Below are 17,348 nucleotides of genomic sequence, written 5' to 3'. Positions count from 1 at the left end.
GTGATGGTAATTTAGTACATCAGGTGTTATCATCGTATTAAGATTATCTTACCTTTATAGGTGAGGTGAGGTCAAATGAGACGAGGTGTAGTGTGCAGTACACCAAAAAAAACGGTCCTTTTCAGGACCATTTTCATTTTTGAGAAAAGGTCGCCATAAAGTGTATTGGTCAATGGAGTTGAAAGAAGCCTACTTTATATAGATATATCAAAATTTGTCGTGCGCCATTTATGGTGGATTTAATGAGCGAAGGCATGGAGACGTCACTCTCCACAAAAACATTCCTTTCATTACGACAACAATCCGTTGCATTTCAAATTTTGTTATAGGTGTACAGGTCCGCATCCAACGGGGCGTATGAGAATGCTGATCATTCGCAAATCAACAGTGCGCCCCCCCCCCCCTCAACCCTAAGAACTGCACTATTTTTAAATTTAGGGTAAGGTCATTGTCGCCTCTTAAAAACACTGAGAGCGCCCCCGGTTTCGGGCGCTGTATGAGATGCATATTTGGCCAATCTAATTTCTTTTAATTAATTAATTAATGGAAGTTGTTATTTCACTTCTCCATTTCGTTCAATTCCCAAAAATGGGAAACATTTATTTTGAAATCATTTCTACACCATTAGGCCTAAAAATAAGCGTTTTTGATCACACGAAATTTTGCAAGCAGATATTAAGAGGGTTTATTGGTCTCTGGATAAAAACAGTGAACGGAAAAGAAGGACGCATCAACTTTTGGACCCAACATTAATAAAATTTAAGTAAGAAGTTACGGAAAAGGTAAGTATTAACTTATGTAATTACTGGAAAATAAAAAGTATTTAAATTATTTATGTTTATTAGTGTCTCTTAATTCCATAAACAATAAGCATATGCTTCATCAAAATAATTTCACATACATGTAAATTGTTGGAGTAGAAGCTCCTGCGCCGGGTGCGCCTACTATATATCTTCACGATGCCTATTTGTTTAACCCCTCAAAGTTATTTGTTCCGTAGGTATTATATTTCTTGGTTTAACGATGCTTTGATTTCAAGTAACTAGGTAGAAAACCTAATATCATAAGAAACATACTAACAATAAGTATGACAATTAACGAGGTTTACAACAAAACTTATTTTCATAGTTATTGCGTAATCAAGATGTTTTCTCAGCACACAGCCTTCAAGTGTCTAAAATACCAGAAACTTCCGCTAAGCCGAAATTTCTGGTTTCCGATAGATAGGCGGAATTTAAAACATGAAATAATAGTAAATAACAAAATATAACTCACCCAGTTTTCCTATGTACTTCCTAGCCCTGATTACGCGGCGCAGATTCAAGGCGCTTTGATTAAAACCATTACTGGGTGTAATTTTTCTTTTATAGTCTGATGTTTTCTTCTAATAGTCTTTTTATACCTTTAACTCGATAATTGGAAGTTTTCAACGGACCAAAGATTTGGTGGATTTGGGGAAATTACATAATTAAACTTTTTAAAAACAACATGAAATGATTCATTGTACTGTTTAAGTTAGGAGCGTGTAGTTTTTTCAGACAGCGCGCATCAAATCACGCGATCTCTTCACTGAAATATTAAGAAGCGCGCTCCAATATACAAAAAAAAATACACATTTTTAGACTCGCGCGACTAAAAATAATGGGGATAAAATTCTAAATAATGTCAAATAATATTACTATATGTATAGTAAACACGATTAACTAATTGTTTTTGGATACAATTTAGTATTTTCAAAATTCTAGTCATAATTAATGGGGTGGCGGAGTGGTTAGCACTTTCGCCTCGCAGCAAGAGGAGCCTGGTTCGATACCAGCTTGTGTCACTGGGTGAAAACTCGGAACAACTCCTTCTGCGTTGAGCTTGCAAGTTCTCTCCCCACTGGTTTAAGGGGTTTTCCCTCGAGCTCTTCGGTTTCCCCTTCAATAAAAACTTGTTGAGGTTAACGGCAGAGCTAAGACCGCGTCAAGGTCGAAAGTGGACTGTCATGAATACGGTCAAAAACGAGTTTTCTCAGAAGCTCCCCATAGAGAACGAACTCGGGATTTTCTAAAGTTCGTATTTCCTACCCTCATGAAATAGTTGGTGTAGGGAGCTATAGGCTCGCGCAAAGAATATGAAGCCCCTTCTTTGGATCGCGTGGCTTGCACTACCCTCTTAGGCATTGTAACCCGGCCACCTGAATTAATGCCTTTAAGTCGCTCGATGACTTAGGCCTAAGGTAGTGCCTTGGGTATTAGCCTAGCTGATTATTATTATTTCATCATGAAAATGCGAATTTCGTAAACGCGAACGTCTAGAATAGATTTAATAAAGCAGACGACGAATGAATGTTATGGCGTTTTTCTTTGGACTGCTCCGATTGCTGCCGAAGTTTTCCAAACATCCATGCGTGTCACGTTGGGTTATGGCTTTGTCAGAGAAAGATTATAAATATAAAACATTGCTCTTCCTTTATTTAAAATTTGACAAAACATGTACAAAACATTTTTAAATTAGTCTTTCAAATAACGGGTCTCCTAATATCCATTTCTACCTTTTCCCGTTCAAAAACTGATTTTTCTCTAATAAGTTTATTTTATCGAATAAATTTACCTGAATATAATTATATAACAAGTAATTTTATTTATTCCAACATAGTTTGTACAAAAATATTGTATAGAAACATCAAAAAAGCCTTTTTCTAAAGCAGTAAGATTTACTCACACTTATTTTAATAGCGCGATAACAATTTGCCCTTGGTCTAACCAAAGATAATATTATAACAAAAACAGTTCTTCGAACTGAAAAAACAGTTTAGAGCTCGTTAAATGTGCAGTCTTAAAGGAACATATATTATTTTTTATTGTTGATTAATATGTCAAATTTATTTAAAGTATTAAAAAATATTCCTGTGAACAACAGAACGACGTCATTCCACCTTTCAAATCACAGTCCACTGCTCCTCCAATTTTTAACACAAAATCTTTGATCCAATTTTGCCCACAAAGGTATCCATATATATATTTATTTTCTTCCCTACACATTTAACATAAAAATTTTAAAATGTATTATTATTATTATGTATTATTTATTTATTGCAATAATCTGCAACAAAAAATAATATTAATAAATTTTAAATTTCCCAAAACGTATTCCGCGAAAGGGACATTCGTTAGTGTTTTTGTATACCCCTGCATCGTAATCTAGTACATAACAGGGGTTAAAGATAAGTATAAAATGGAGAGTGTGTAAAATGGAAAAAAGATAGAATAAGTCTAGCAAAACCACAGTCAAGAGAAAGCACCAGAGCAAAACCAGCGAAGAGAGAGGACCCCGAGAGGTCAGACTCTGCAAGAAGACACGAGAGGCGAAGCACAGGCAGAAAGCCGCCCACGACCGCTGGAAAATTTATTATGAACAAATATATGATTAACCTTTTACAAATGATGAAAGAGGCCTCAATTAAAATTAACGCATACAATGAAAAGTTTTTTTTTTTTTACAGATGATGAAAGAGGCCTTAATTAAAATAAACGCATACAATGAGTACATGTGTGTGAGGTTGCTTTTTTTTTTTTTTTTTTTTTAGAGATTATAAAGAGATCGTACCTAAAGCGAGACGCGTACAAAGAGTAGCTGTTTTTAACTATTTATTATTTTTTTTTTTAGGTGAGGAGAGAGGCCGTAGTTGAGGAACTTCACGCATCCGACGAACAAATGTGGTGAGTATAGTTTTTTTTTTTTCCGATGGTAGGAGAATCCGTAATTGTGGTAGTTTACACGTCCGATGAAGATATGTGGTAAGTATGGTTTGTGCAGGTTTTTTTTTTTTTTTTTTTTTTTTTTTTACAACAAATTAATTAAATAAAATTCAAAAAGAAAAACAGGAATTAAGTTAAAGGCGAAAAGTTTCGAAGTGTTCCAGGATGAGACGCGTACAAAGAGTAGCTAGAGTAGTAGAAAGGGACACAGGGGTTCCGATAATTCGCAGCGCGGCCAACTTTGTTTGTGTCAAGAGTCTTTTAAGATAAGTAAAAAAATGAGTTGGGGTTCCGCCAGAATTAGGTGGATAATTTAGGGTTCGAAAGCAAAAAAAATGGGAACCGCTGTTCTAACGAAGTGAAGCGAATACCTTTTTCTTTGGGCTACCCCATAGATATAGGAAACGTATATAAAGGTCTAGATAAAATATTTCAAAGGGAGTGAATACGGAGATGACAGCAAGGAGGATAGGAAGGGAGGCGAAGTAGGAGGGATGAACGCGCCAGCATCCTTGTAATAAGTTTAGCGCGAGCTCGGCGGGAAAATTTCGGAAAAATGGCGGCAACACGTAGCGTATAGCGGCCGCAATCTCGCCGCCATTTTTCCGAAATTTTCCCGCCGAGCGTGCGCTAAGCTTCTTACAAGGATGCTGGCGCGTTCATCCCTCCTACTTCGCCTCCCTTCCTATCCTCCTTGATGACAGCTGGCAGAAACGCGTAATTTCTGCAGGCTATCCTTATAAGACGCTATCTATCGGTAAGAAAGCTCGTGCTATCGTCGCGAGAGCCATTGTCTCCTGCTTAAAAATGATACTAAAAGTCACCAACAGATGGTGTCTAAAGACTACCGCCTGCGGAAAGGTCAAGCACTTAGTACTAAAATGCTAAGAGAGCTCGCGCTCTTGGTCACGTGCCTTCCTCGGTGTCTGCTAGGTGTCAATTCCGTATTTTATGTTAGGCTTAGACGCCCCGAAATTTATCTAGACCTTTATATACATTTCTTATATCTATGGGCTTACCCCGAGATTGCTCTAAATAGTCTCAACTTTTACGAGTGACGTCATCATTCGCGCGAGAACGATTTCCAAATGCGAAACACACTAGGTGAAAACTATTCGTAAGTCCAGGACCGTCCATAGAACTGATTCGGACCAAGCTATGACGTGGAAAAAACGAACAGTTCAGAGCTTGTTGTACGAATAGTCTGAAATTCCATCCTAAAAGAACGTATTAACTAGTCTAAAAACTATTTCAGACGAATTTAAGATATAAAATTTTAGGTATAGTGTTTTGGACATTCCTGGGGAAGTGGCTTAACACATACGATGTGGAACTTATATTACCACCGGGATAACTTGTTGTATCTGCATCAATCATCCTATTTTGCAAATCCACGTGATGATTTAGGATAATTACTTGGCAAAACAGTATTAGTACCATCGTAAGTAACATAAACCTAAATTTAACGCTTAATATTTCGCTAATGACCATAAAACACATTACCGTAGATAAAATTGTTATAATTAAACAAATAATGGATTAACAATTAGTAATATCAGGAAACTATAGAGGTATACACTTGGAATGTCTAAGGTTCCATTGGGACGGTGATACGAAAGCGCGTCGAGAAAAAGGCGGGGCTTAACTAATAACTACGTCAAGGACGTAACACGACAATTCAAATTCCTTGGCTCGAGGTTTGAAGTGAAAAGAATGCGTCGTCATGGTAACAAATAGGCGATCTTCCCGCGCAAAAAAGGCTTATAAAACAATGGATTTAAAAACCTCATTTTGTTATCGTACTTAATATTTTGAAGTAATTATAATGTTCTTCGCGAAAGAAGTGTAGTGATACCTAATTTCGGGTATTTGTATGGTTATAAAAGAGATAATCAGGTAAGCCACTAATATAATAACCTTGACTAGGCTTAATGACGAGTTTTCGTCGAATTAGGGTAGCAAGGCGCGAGAGTTTTTCTCGTGAGTTTTCCCGCTTTAAGACACGCCCGTTTCTACGAGCTTCATCACGGCCGTAAAAAATCTTCCTTAGACATTCCAAGTGTATACCTATATAGTTTCGTGGTAATATTAAAATATTTCTAATCAAATTCAAAATTGTGCTTCATTTCTGGCTTCAAAGGGGAAGGTATTTTGTGGTCGGCGCATGAATACACGCAGATTTTAGTATATATACCAGTGAAGCGTTGTCAGCCAATCAGGAGACTGAAGGAAATGACGGCATGCTCCTCACTCGGTCGGAGCAGATGTGATTGATCACGTGACTTGATAAGCCCAACCCAAATTTTAGCGGGAGGTTAGAGAGGCTATTGCTATTGTATATTCATAGCTAGATATATTCATGGTTGTAGGGGGTGAGCTGAGAAGTATGCCTGTTTTTCCCATTTTCCTACGATGAGTTAAAAGAGCGCCAGAGAGCTTCAAAGTGTGGCCTACTAGCCCCTGGAAGTAGGCTGCAACAAGCGCCAAACCAGCAACAGGGACCTTAAATACTGTTTAAATTTACTTTTTTTACGCTGGTTACATCGATTTGTGTACAAAGTCTTTTTTTACCTATCACACGAACCCAAACCTTAATGTTTGCATTTCCCTGCTGCTTGGTTTTGCGCTTGTTGCAGCCTACTTCCAGGGGCTAGTAGGCCACACTTTGATGCTCTCTAGCTGGCGCTCTTTTAACTCATCGTAGAAAAATGGGGAAAAAAACCGGCATACTTCTCAACTCACCCCCTACAACTTACGTTACCTTTTGAAATACACGGTATATACGCTGTGCATTAACACGGCCAACTTCGATCATGTGGAAATCACAGTATAATCAGAGGCGTACCGAGGGTATATGGCGCTTTTCATTATAAATAGCTTTGATATTATAAAGGGAATATAACCTCAGGTATTTGGTGTGGAACACCAACGTTTGCAGCTTTGGCCGCACTTGCCTTTGGCTTTAGAAATGTTTGGCGCCATTGTACAGGGTTATTTGAAAAATTGAAGGAGTCTTCCATAAAGATTGCTTTGCAGGTTATATTCCCTTTAAATATAGTAGCGTTTTTGGCGCCCGCTACGTGAAAGACAGCTTGAACCCCGGTTCAAAATGTACCCCCTCAACCCGGGTCGGTATGCCTCTGGGCCCTAGGTAAAACGAAAAGTAGAATATAGTATGCGTAGCCTAGCCTTGGTGCAGCCGTTGAATAATAAAAAGGAATATAATATAATGTTATATTTTAAATTTAAAGAAAACTTTCATCAGAGATACACATTTCCTACATTTTAAACCACGGTCACACTAGAGCTTAAAACCCAGTTTAGGTCGGTTTGAATAGAGTAGTATCGCTCTGTAGCTTTGGGCTATGGCCGCCATTTTGAGGCCAGTTTTTTATCTATAGGAAAAAGCATGGGTGACGTCGACATACGTCCCGCCGATATTACTCTATACCAGTTTTGACCGCCGAAGATAATTCTTGCTTCACACGTGCAAAATCGCTTCACCCTGGTTCGCTTATAGCCAAGGCTTAACGCCATTTCAAATTATGACTAGAACTTTGAAAATACTAAAATGTATCCCAAAACAATTAGTTAATCATGTTTACTATACATACTGTAATATTATTTGACATTATTTAGAATTTTATTCCCATTATTTTGGAAATTACGAACAATTTTACTTGCCCGCCTTATCGTTCTGAAAGCGATTCTAAGCGAACCGGTTTGGACGAGTTGCTTCCCGAACCAACATGAAGCGATTTTTCACGCTGGGTTTGAAAACGAGTTATCTAAAACGTAGCGATTTTAGGGGTAAGTGTGAACATGGCTTGATAAATCTTTGCCAGTAGATGGCGACACTTCTGGAAACCATTTAAACTACATAGCTTACACAGCTGACCGAAGAATAATTGAATTTCCTCGCCAATGAATTAATTATTATTAAAGAATAATTATTATACTAGTACATATGCAAATTTATTTTTGGTTACATGATTAATAAGACACGAAAGTGCTACTTAATTTGTGGCGATATCCATGGAATACCATACCAACAAAAAACTTGTTTCAAAAACGTCACATTTCTGTTACTTTTGTGTTTTGAAACTTAATTGCAAAGATTGAATAAATACATTCTTGATACAACCTTAAGCCAAAATTTGTTTTCCCGATTTTGAACTCTTTGGACATTCTCAAAAAATGTCTTTAATTTTGAGTCCTTTAAAATGTTTTGATTAAAATAAACAGTATTACGATTTCAAATTATAATGATAATTACATTTGTTAAATCATGGTTGCCATGGTAATCATTCTTTTTTTACACGTAAAAAATATCCCATTTTCAATATAAATGTTGGAAACCATTTATGAATACACTGGGAATGTCTAAGGACAACAATGGTGCTCCTAAGATTATCATAGAAAAGGGCGTGGTTTACAGCAGAGATTTTCAATCTCCAGTGGCAGGAATCCATACCTCTACTTAGAATGCTTATCCTGCCGTAGTTGTTTGTTAAGTTAACATAGCAACGTCAAAAAACAACTTCAGCCACATCTAGACGAAAATTCCTGCCCGTGGTAATAAGCTAAAATAGGCGCTGCTATTCCTATACGACATTAAATCTTGTATCAAAAAGAAGTTAAAGGGAATATAACCTTCAAAGCAATCTTTATGGAAGACCCCTTCAATTCTTAAAATTTCCCTGTTCAGTGGCGCCAAAATGTTTAAAGCCAAAGGTAAGAGCGGCCAGAGCTGCAAACTTTGGTGTTCCACACCAAATACCTGAGGTTATATTCCCTTTAACTTACTTTCTGCGCAATTGTTTTATCATCTAAATACGTGATTTAAAGGGAATAGAACCTCCAACACGTTCTTTATGGAAGACCCCATCAATTTCCTTTATTCCCTTCACAATCAGCGATTATCAGCGCCGCAAGTGTGAAAAGCCATGGGAGGCAGCGGACAATATTGGAACCCTCGGAGGGCGACAGAAATACCAGAGGTTATATTCCCTTTAACGCGGAACTAGACCAGTTTCGTAGAGAAAGTTCTCCAGGATCTTCAGCGTGAGTTCTAAATTAGTTTTCTGATAAGTCTATGTTTCTAGAGAGTGGTCTGAGTGCAATACATTTTCTTTCTTACATTCCGCAAAGTGTCAATGGAATCTTAAAGATATTCCTTGTGTCAAAAGCGACATAAGACTCAAAAGTGTGCCAGATCGTTATATTATCCATTGAGAACTGGTAGTAAAGACTACGGCATTAAAGCAAGTGTCGGCTCCTATTTTAAGGTTAGTATCATTGACGAGCGAGAGATATGTCACTTACGTAGAGATTAGTCGAAATTGAAACAAGTTGAGCAAGCAAATTAATCCCTCAAAAGTAGGTGCCTCGACGTACCCCTTCCTTTGATTGGCTTTGCGTAATCACGTGCGCAGTCAACTTAGCTTGGATTGGCTTTTCTGCAATCACGTGTTTCAATCACGTAATCGTTGACTTTCAAATAAATGACAATACGTTTTTGAAAGTCGATAATAGATGGAAGCACCTTCCCGGCGATCTAAGCAATCATAGCCATCTTCGTTACATAGACCCAATCAAAAATACAGAGGGAAAAGATAGAGCCGACACTTGCTTTAAAATTAAAAATGTTCGCCACTCCCGCGCCACCAAGTGATTAGTCTCTCCTTTGTTATTTTGACCCCCCTCTAAAGAGACGAGAGAAAATCGCGCCAAACCAAACAAGCCCATAGACCAAAGAAAACGCCTCCAATACATAGCCATCTAGTTGGTTTTGTAGTCGATGGTGAGACTAGCTCACTTTATTATACCGTGCTCTCAGTAAATATTTCAAAAGTCCCGTTCGAAGGTAGAGCGGACACACTTTTGGGTTTTATGTAGCTTTTGCCAGGGTTTACAGATATAGTTTCCTGATAAATGCGATATTTTTTGTAAATTGTAAATGTAGCTACACGAGCCAATTTATTGACTCCAAACACCAGTCATAGCCTTCTGAGCGACGTCTTCGGAATCTTCCAAGTCATCCAAGAGGTCCCCGTAGACCGCTCCTTTCTTACGGTATATTTTGCCCAGGCCTTCTCGCACCAGAAGCACCGAAACGTTTCCTTGGTCCACGTGCACAGAGCCCAGTGTCCTGCCGAAGCGGTCGAGCTGGTACGCTATAACGGTCACCGTCTTATTCAGCAGGAGTTCCCTCAGTCTGTCCCTGGCTTCGATGGCGAAGGGTTGATTGCCTCGAATCTCAGGGGTGTCCACTCCGATCAGCCGGATTTTCACCTCCGAACCCGACCTTGGCTTAATGGTAAAAGTATCGCCATCATAAACGCTCGTCACTGTGCCAGTAATCCTGCTTTCCCCCATTGAATCTGAAAGTTACGAAGTTTCATTTTGAAATTATTCGTCTTCGTATTTGAATTAGGACAAAGTCGAAAAACAAACTCCGTTAAAAGGGCATTAAAATACGTTGTTGTAGTGTCCCGCCAAATAGTCTTTTCATTTTGCATAGATTCACGTAACGGTCAACGCGAGAAGCTTATACAGGGCTGCTATTTCGATCGTTACGCGGAGCTAAAAATCTCGTTGAAAATTAAAATTTCTTGATACAACTATGAACGTAGGTTCAATCAAAAGAAAATCGCCAAAAATCAATATATGGGTAAACGATCAGCTTGCGGGATTGTGTGTTAAAAGCGCTGGCACTAACAAGGAGACGACCCGAGGTGTAACGCAGCGATTTTGTTCAAACTCGGGGGTTTGGTAGACCTTCATGTAACTTGAAAAACCCCAAAGGGAAATGTCTCCAAATAGGCAACCGTTTTGCCATGGCAACCAAAAATGTTTTTGACAACACAAAATGGAAATTTTCCAATTGATTATAACATGGGAATCTGTAAAAATTTTAATCAATTTCGAACTTTTTCATTATTTATTTATTTTATTTTTATTTATATTTTCTAATTTTAGCATTTTCAAAAATTTTAATTTTTAAAATTCGTCAGATACCCATGTTTTATTCAATTGAAAAATTTCCATTTTGTGTTGTCAAAAACTTTTTGGTTGCCATGGCAAAACGGTTGCCTATGGAGACAAAATATTGGCACACCCTTCCAGCTCTATCGGTTAGAGCATGGACTGTAAATTTTAGAGGACGAGTAAAGCGTAGCCTTCCCCTGTAGAATTTTGGTTTCCCCGAGCATCAATCACTTCGAACTAGAGAGAGAGAGAGAGTCCGTCAAGGTCATTTGTACCACGCATAGAGATAGACCCCCCCCGCATGTTATCTGGAAATCGGGCCGACCGAATGACACGCGCTTTAGTTTTTTTTATGACCTTGAGCGACTCCCGTCAGCCTGATCGGTGAACGGGGCGTAAAATACCTCGGGAATACCGGTCCTCTAAAATTTACAGTCCGTGGTTAGAGAGTTAAGTACCATAATATTAAGGCGACATCGGTGCGAAATCTAAAAAAACCATAGCGCAAACGTTCAGGGCCACAATCGAAAAAATGATAAAAGTGCGGCGTAGGTGGGGACATTTCCAATCGTTTGATGTATCATCTACCATTTTAACCCTATCGGCTGAGGAGTTTATTTGAATATCACGAAATCACAATTATTGGCACTGACAAAATCAATATTAGGCTATCGGAAATGCTCTATCGTTTGACGTATCATTTACCATTTTAACCGAACCGGTTGAAAATTTATGCTGCGTTCAGTGCTGGTGCTAATAAAATTCACCAAAAATCACATCTAAGTGGGCATATGACCAACTTCTGGGCCCCAGATCACCGAAATGAATATTGTGCTATAGAGGCTTGGCAACGCACTATCGATTGTCGTATCATTTACCATTTTAATCCTGATGATTAAAGAGTTGTTTAAAGTCTGACGGCGGCAACGCTCAGTGCGAAAATAGTACATACCACTCCCTGTGGGATTGTGCGTAAAATGGTGTGCCCATTTTTAACCATAACCATTCCATCTGAATTCTTTGATGAATTTTACTCGCAATTTGAACCCACAAGCAACACCTATCCTTTCGGGATGCTTTTCCAAAATGTTTTCAAAGTAAAATCCTACGTTTTTGACTGCTTCAAAGCTAGTTATGAATTACCTCTACAGGTATAATTCTACTCGATACTATCATAAGTGCATAATATTTGGTTACTTATGAAACTATTATTTTTTCTTCGGTGTTATATCACAATTGCCTTCTCTACCTTGATAATAATTTGTGAAAAGATACAATACATACCAGTTGAAGCAGAAGAATGAAATATCTTTGTTCTGGTCTTCGTGACAGATATGTTGCGTGTGCTAAATTATTATTTGAAATGATTCAATTCTGTAGAAGTATGGTTTATAGATGTTGGCATCCATCCGTTGGGAAATAGCTCCTTATCGCTTTCCGTCAGTTATTCTGTTTCCTTTCAAATTGTAGGAAACCAACTTTCACAATTGCCGGACTAGTTTCTTAAAAAATTATCTTTACGCGCTGAAGTACAAAGTGACTAAATTCCTGTCGATAATATATTATAAACTTCTTGGCAATTATAAATTATTTTTAAAATTTAGGATAATTTTATTAATTATACTCACTTACCTATATATGTAGAGTGTCCAAGTCGAGCCATAGCGTGACCAGTGTTATGGGACGATAAAAAAATATTTATCCATTAAAGGAAATATAACCTCAGGTATTTGGTGTGCAACACCAACGATTGCAGGTCTGGCCGCTCTTGCCTTTGGCTATAAAAATGTTTGGCGCCACTGTACACGGAAATTTTAAAAATGGAAGGGGTCTTCCGTAAAGATTTATTTGCAGATTATATTCCCTTTTTATGGCTTAAGTAATAGCTATGACAGCGTACAATTTAAAACATTTCATGGCTCGGAAGTCTATTTCTATATCTATCAATTATATTTAACTGTATTCCTATACATTTTAAGATTGCTTTCAATGCTCAAATAGAACCGCTAACGCGTTCTTTTTGGACGACCCCGGCTGTATTAGCGACTACCCCCAAAACAAACCACTTGCACTACCAGCGCCCAAAATGTCAAAAGCCATAGGAGGGAGCGGACAATGTTCGAACCCTTTGGAGAAATACTAAAGGCAGAATTACCAGGAATACATACATCGAACTAGGAATGGTTATACTGCCGTATTCCCTATGGTAATTATTAAGATCTTGGTGACCGACTTTCTCGGCCACGTCTCCCCTCTTTAGGTTTAGGAGTTTTAACCCTGCGCAACCTCCCGTTTTTATAACTGTAGTTTTGTTTTCGACTATACTCGGTAACTCTGGAGAGTCCAGGATATTTTTGGTATAGGAGATTTTTAAGCCAATGAAACTCGTAAGAAAAAACACATATGCACTGACGCCCAAATGACTTAAAAAAACGGTCCCCTAGATAAAGACGGAAATCAACCGAGATAACCATTCCAAGTTCGAGGTATTTATTCATGACATTACCTATAAGCTCGCACTAGAAAACGAGTTGGGTGAGAGTGTAGAGAAACAGTCTGCGCACAATATGTCTACGTCTAAAATCCTACGCTATCCTCCTACGTGTTTTTATAGTCTAGCCTGTCGAATATTGAGGGCCCTTAATGGGTCAGAGTATGCAATAACTGGGGAGTCGGGGTCCGTCTCTTGTAACCCATAAGGGCGGAGATGTTAGCTCTGATCAAATGGTCCTATCTCCACCTCCGACTTCGGTCAGGTATGGGCTGGAAACTGGGCTTCGGCTCAGGCTAACGGAGAGGGTAATAATAATATAGCTCTCTACCTACGTAGGTAGGGTGTCGGCTGGAGTTGCTGTAACATCGACTCTCTATCGCATAGCTGTGCGTGAAGTGGGAACTGGTCGCCCCATTGCTGCGCCTTTTGTTGGGATGAGTGGTGAGACCATCAGTAGTAGGGTACTACTAGGGTTCGGCGTTCGGATAAAAAATTTCCGTTCATATATTTTACATCCATATCTGAAAATTATCCGAATAAAAACTTATTTGTTGCATATTAAATCGTATAATAATCGTGAATTATTATCCATAAATAAACAGTTAATTGAATTTTTTATGATTAATTGAAATTTATCCGTTTCCCCGAGCTTTAGGTACTACTACCCATGCTGGATTTGTCACCTGTCCGGGATTGTGGACGCTGGCATAGGGCATTATGATGAGATCACCGGTGTAGTAGGCTTTTTGATTCGCTTGGAGCACCGGTACATAAATTTCTGACCCAATGTCGAATATTGACCAAATTTCAATTATATTTAGAGCATGAAAATGCAAATGATACAAATGGTCAAAAGACCCGAAAAATTTCCTTTATTATCTCCGTAAAAAACCACTGAGTACCTCCGACAATGTTAAAAGTCATAGCAGTCTACGGACAATATTGGAACCATTTGCGCAGAGCGACCGTAAAATTGAGGCTATATTCCCTTTAAGTTAGATTACGGTTTTAACCAACTGTGATTTTTTTTGGGAATACTTTCAAATATTCAGTAAACTTTGCAATGGCATGGTGATAAAATGTAAGGATTTATTTACATTTAGGTATCTCATCCGAAATGTATAAAACAGCAACCACCATTTTAAATGAACTTAATTTGAATTATTGGAGTAGAGAACTGTTGAATGGAAGATAAATGCGGGTTTGCAATGTGTTAAACTAAACATTGCCGAGAAGCAATTGCGATTCAGTAGGATTGTCTAGCGTCGTCAGTTCTAAAGTGTACGTAATTTTACAGAAAATCTGTAAAAAGTGAAACTTTTAATATTAAATTTTCTTTTTAGCCAATTTTTTCAATAGGTGCCACTTCTTGAAATGTACCAAAGCCACTAGGGGTCACTTACACTGTTAGAAAAAACTGGCCAATATTGCACAAAATCATGTGCAAATGCCTGACACCCACAGGGCACAGATTTTTGCATAAATCTGCTCATTTTTTTAAAAAAGCAATTATGCACATATAGTTAATCGACCAAATCTGGCTAAAGTTTGTGCACGGAAAACCGTTCAAATCTGGTCGGAATTGCGACCATGGTTCCATGGAAAACCGGTCAAATCTGGTCGGAATTGGACCATGGTTCCACGGAAAACCGTTCAAATCTGGTCGGAATTGTGACCATGGGGGCAAATTTGGATAGAAGCGAGCAAATTTGGCACGGCGTATAATTAGTTAAATTTCAAACGGAGTGAGCAGATTTGTCAAGTTAAAAATGGATTTTTGCGGAGTTGGTAGGTTGCGTTCAAACTTGCTATACCGATTTTCTATTTGTGCACACTTGGCAGATATTGTGCAAATTTGCCCCCCCCCCCTTGTGCGATTTTTCCTAACAGTGTATAGGCACTCAAATGTCTTTCGAATTTGCTTTACGAAGAGTGACTTAGTGTTTACAAATATTAAATTTTGAGGGAATTACACGGCTTGTAAAGTTATTTTTTCGAAAAGCTGTATTCGTGCGTGGAATAAACAATTTTTTGTCGTGACCTCTGGTGCAGGTAATTGATGCTTGTTCAAAGAAATCTTTCTCGTTTAAGGATTAAGTTATAAGATTGTAGTCTCTTTTGAGTTGAGGCGATCATATAGGTGATGCAAAGTCAAGCAGCGGAAGGAGAAAAGCATTGAATATAGTTTTAATGAGTTTAGGCGGATCATCGGACTAGCCCTGTAAACATATTAATTTTCTTCGCCACAACGTGACAATGTTCCGAAAACGATACACGCTCGTCCACCTGAACACCAAGATCGCGTACACAGGCAACAACTGGTGGAATGGCTTGCCCGGCAATGGAGTAGGTAATCCGAGTATTGTTTCTTCCCAGGTGAACGACGTTTGATTTGGACGCAAGGCCAGATTCGTTAGCCCAGGTTTCTACGTGAGATAGATCGTCCTGAAGCTTAATCGAAGAATCAGTTGAGCTTAGAACTGGAATTAATTTAATATCGTTCGCAAAAAGGCTAGGGAACGCATGTAGAATAGCAGATGGTAGGCTGTTTATATATATATTGCAAAAAGTAAAGGAGCCAAAACAGAGCCTTGTGGTACTCCGCTAGTAATAGAACAAGGCGGAGAATGGATTCTCCTCATGACAACGCGCTGAGCACGATTCGTAAGGATGGCCTGAATCCAACGAAGGGGATGACCGTTGTCCAGGGCTTTGGTCCAGATGTTAGTGGCTTCTAAGAGATTTGTAGTGCACGAATGTGAAGGGAGAAAACCATGTTGGATGGTGGTGAAAAAGAACGAGTCCAATAGATTTTGTCATTGATAATTGATTCGAGAACATTGAACACTTGGGTGGTTAAGCTAATTAGCCGATAAATTTGTGGTAATGTAGGATCACCCTTTTTTGGGACTGGGGTGACGCCAGCATTCAGGAACGTCGCTTGTGGTTAGACCAAGGTTAAAAATATGCGTCAGAGGTAGGGCAATGTGATTAGCCGTTTGTTTGAGCAAGTTTGGATGTTTGTTGAGAGCCCCTTCAGCTTCATGAAAACTTCAAGCTTAGTGATTGTAAATGAGTCATCCAAGTTGAAAGGGGAACATGGATTTTGTTGCTATAGAGCGGAGTAAAAACAGCTCTAGGCAAAATATGAGTTCAGTGAAGTGGCAATTTCTAGGTCATCGGTTATCGTTTTTCCATTTATACGAAGAGATTGAACGCCATTTTTCGATTTGCGTTTTGGGTGGATGAATTTAAAGAATGCCTTGGGGCTGGTTGATAATTGGATGTTGTAGTTCGCTCTTACGCTTGTCTGGTTTTTCTTGAGAGGTGAGTTAGTCTGTTCCCCGCCTGTTTGTAGTTGTCATGATAATCTTTAAGGTTCGGGGATTTTAATTTTCTATGTTTTCGGAATGCTTTCCAAACTTGTTCTTTATCTCGTTTTGCTAGACGCAACTCCTACGAAGGAAATGTTTAATACCTACATATCTTTGAGAATAGATGAGCTTCAACTGAAGAGAGTAATTCAGTCTTGAAGATTTTCCAGTCAATACTTGTGAGGTGTTGGTTAAGATTCGTGTATACAATCTGAGTTGAAATAGTAAATTTTCTATGTGGGGGTTTGCGAGAGCGGTAATGGAAGACGCAGTTGAAAGGACACTATGTTGTGATCGCTTTTACCTAGCGGTGGTAGGAATGTGATGTCGTATATAAGTAATGGGTCAGTCGAAAGGACAAGATCAAGAGTGCTCTTCCGCTGTTTGGATAGCCGAGTGGGTCCAGAGACAAACTGGTGAATTCCATAAAGAGCCAATGTAGAGAGAAAATCGTCATCCTCATCGTTACTAGCGTCTAGCGATTGGGTACTCCAAAGAAGTCCATTTAATGTAGGTATAATTTAGATAAGTGAACAAAGACTTTTGGTTGCTGCATAATCATCGATGTGTTTGAGTAGGTGTAGTAAATCTGGTTTGTTATTAAAAGAAGGTGAGCGGTAAAAGCACACAACAAGGAACGGGGTAGGCGCTATAGAGAGTTCGATAACAGGACCATTGTAAGGTTTAGTGGAACATGGACAATTCCGTGTGAACAATGTTCGGGAGATTACCGCAGAATGGTATACG

General features: G+C 38.7%; 1 protein-coding gene across 1 annotated transcript; it reads right to left on the bottom strand.

Moving 5' to 3' along the window:
• Positions 1-9,292: 9,292 nt before the first annotated feature.
• LOC149925390 (uncharacterized) lies at positions 9,293-12,057 on the bottom strand. Its single transcript, XM_090161364.1, has 2 exons — positions 12,018-12,057; positions 9,293-10,126 (listed from the first exon to the last, which is right to left on the bottom strand). Exon 2 carries the CDS (start codon positions 10,119-10,121, stop codon positions 9,723-9,725), a length of 399 nt encoding a protein of 132 aa, XP_090017490.1. The 5' UTR covers positions 10,122-10,126; positions 12,018-12,057; the 3' UTR covers positions 9,293-9,722.
• Between the last annotated feature and the right edge of the window lie 5,291 nt (positions 12,058-17,348).

The sequence above is a fragment of the Leiobunum rupestre genome, chromosome 10 (assembly GCF_980474605.1).
Source record: "Leiobunum rupestre chromosome 10, qqLeiRupe1.1.hap1, whole genome shotgun sequence".
Classification (NCBI taxonomy): Eukaryota; Metazoa; Arthropoda; class Arachnida; order Opiliones; family Sclerosomatidae; genus Leiobunum; species Leiobunum rupestre.
The sequence above is the reverse complement of the archived record's forward strand: the minus strand, read 5'-3'. Positions and strand labels throughout refer to the sequence as shown.

Bases quoted from the DNA above. Each gene is read 5' to 3' on its own strand.
- LOC149925390 (XM_090161364.1), bottom strand. From the start codon at position 10,121: ATGGGGGAAAGCAGGATTACTGGCACAGTGACGAGCGTTTATGATGGC.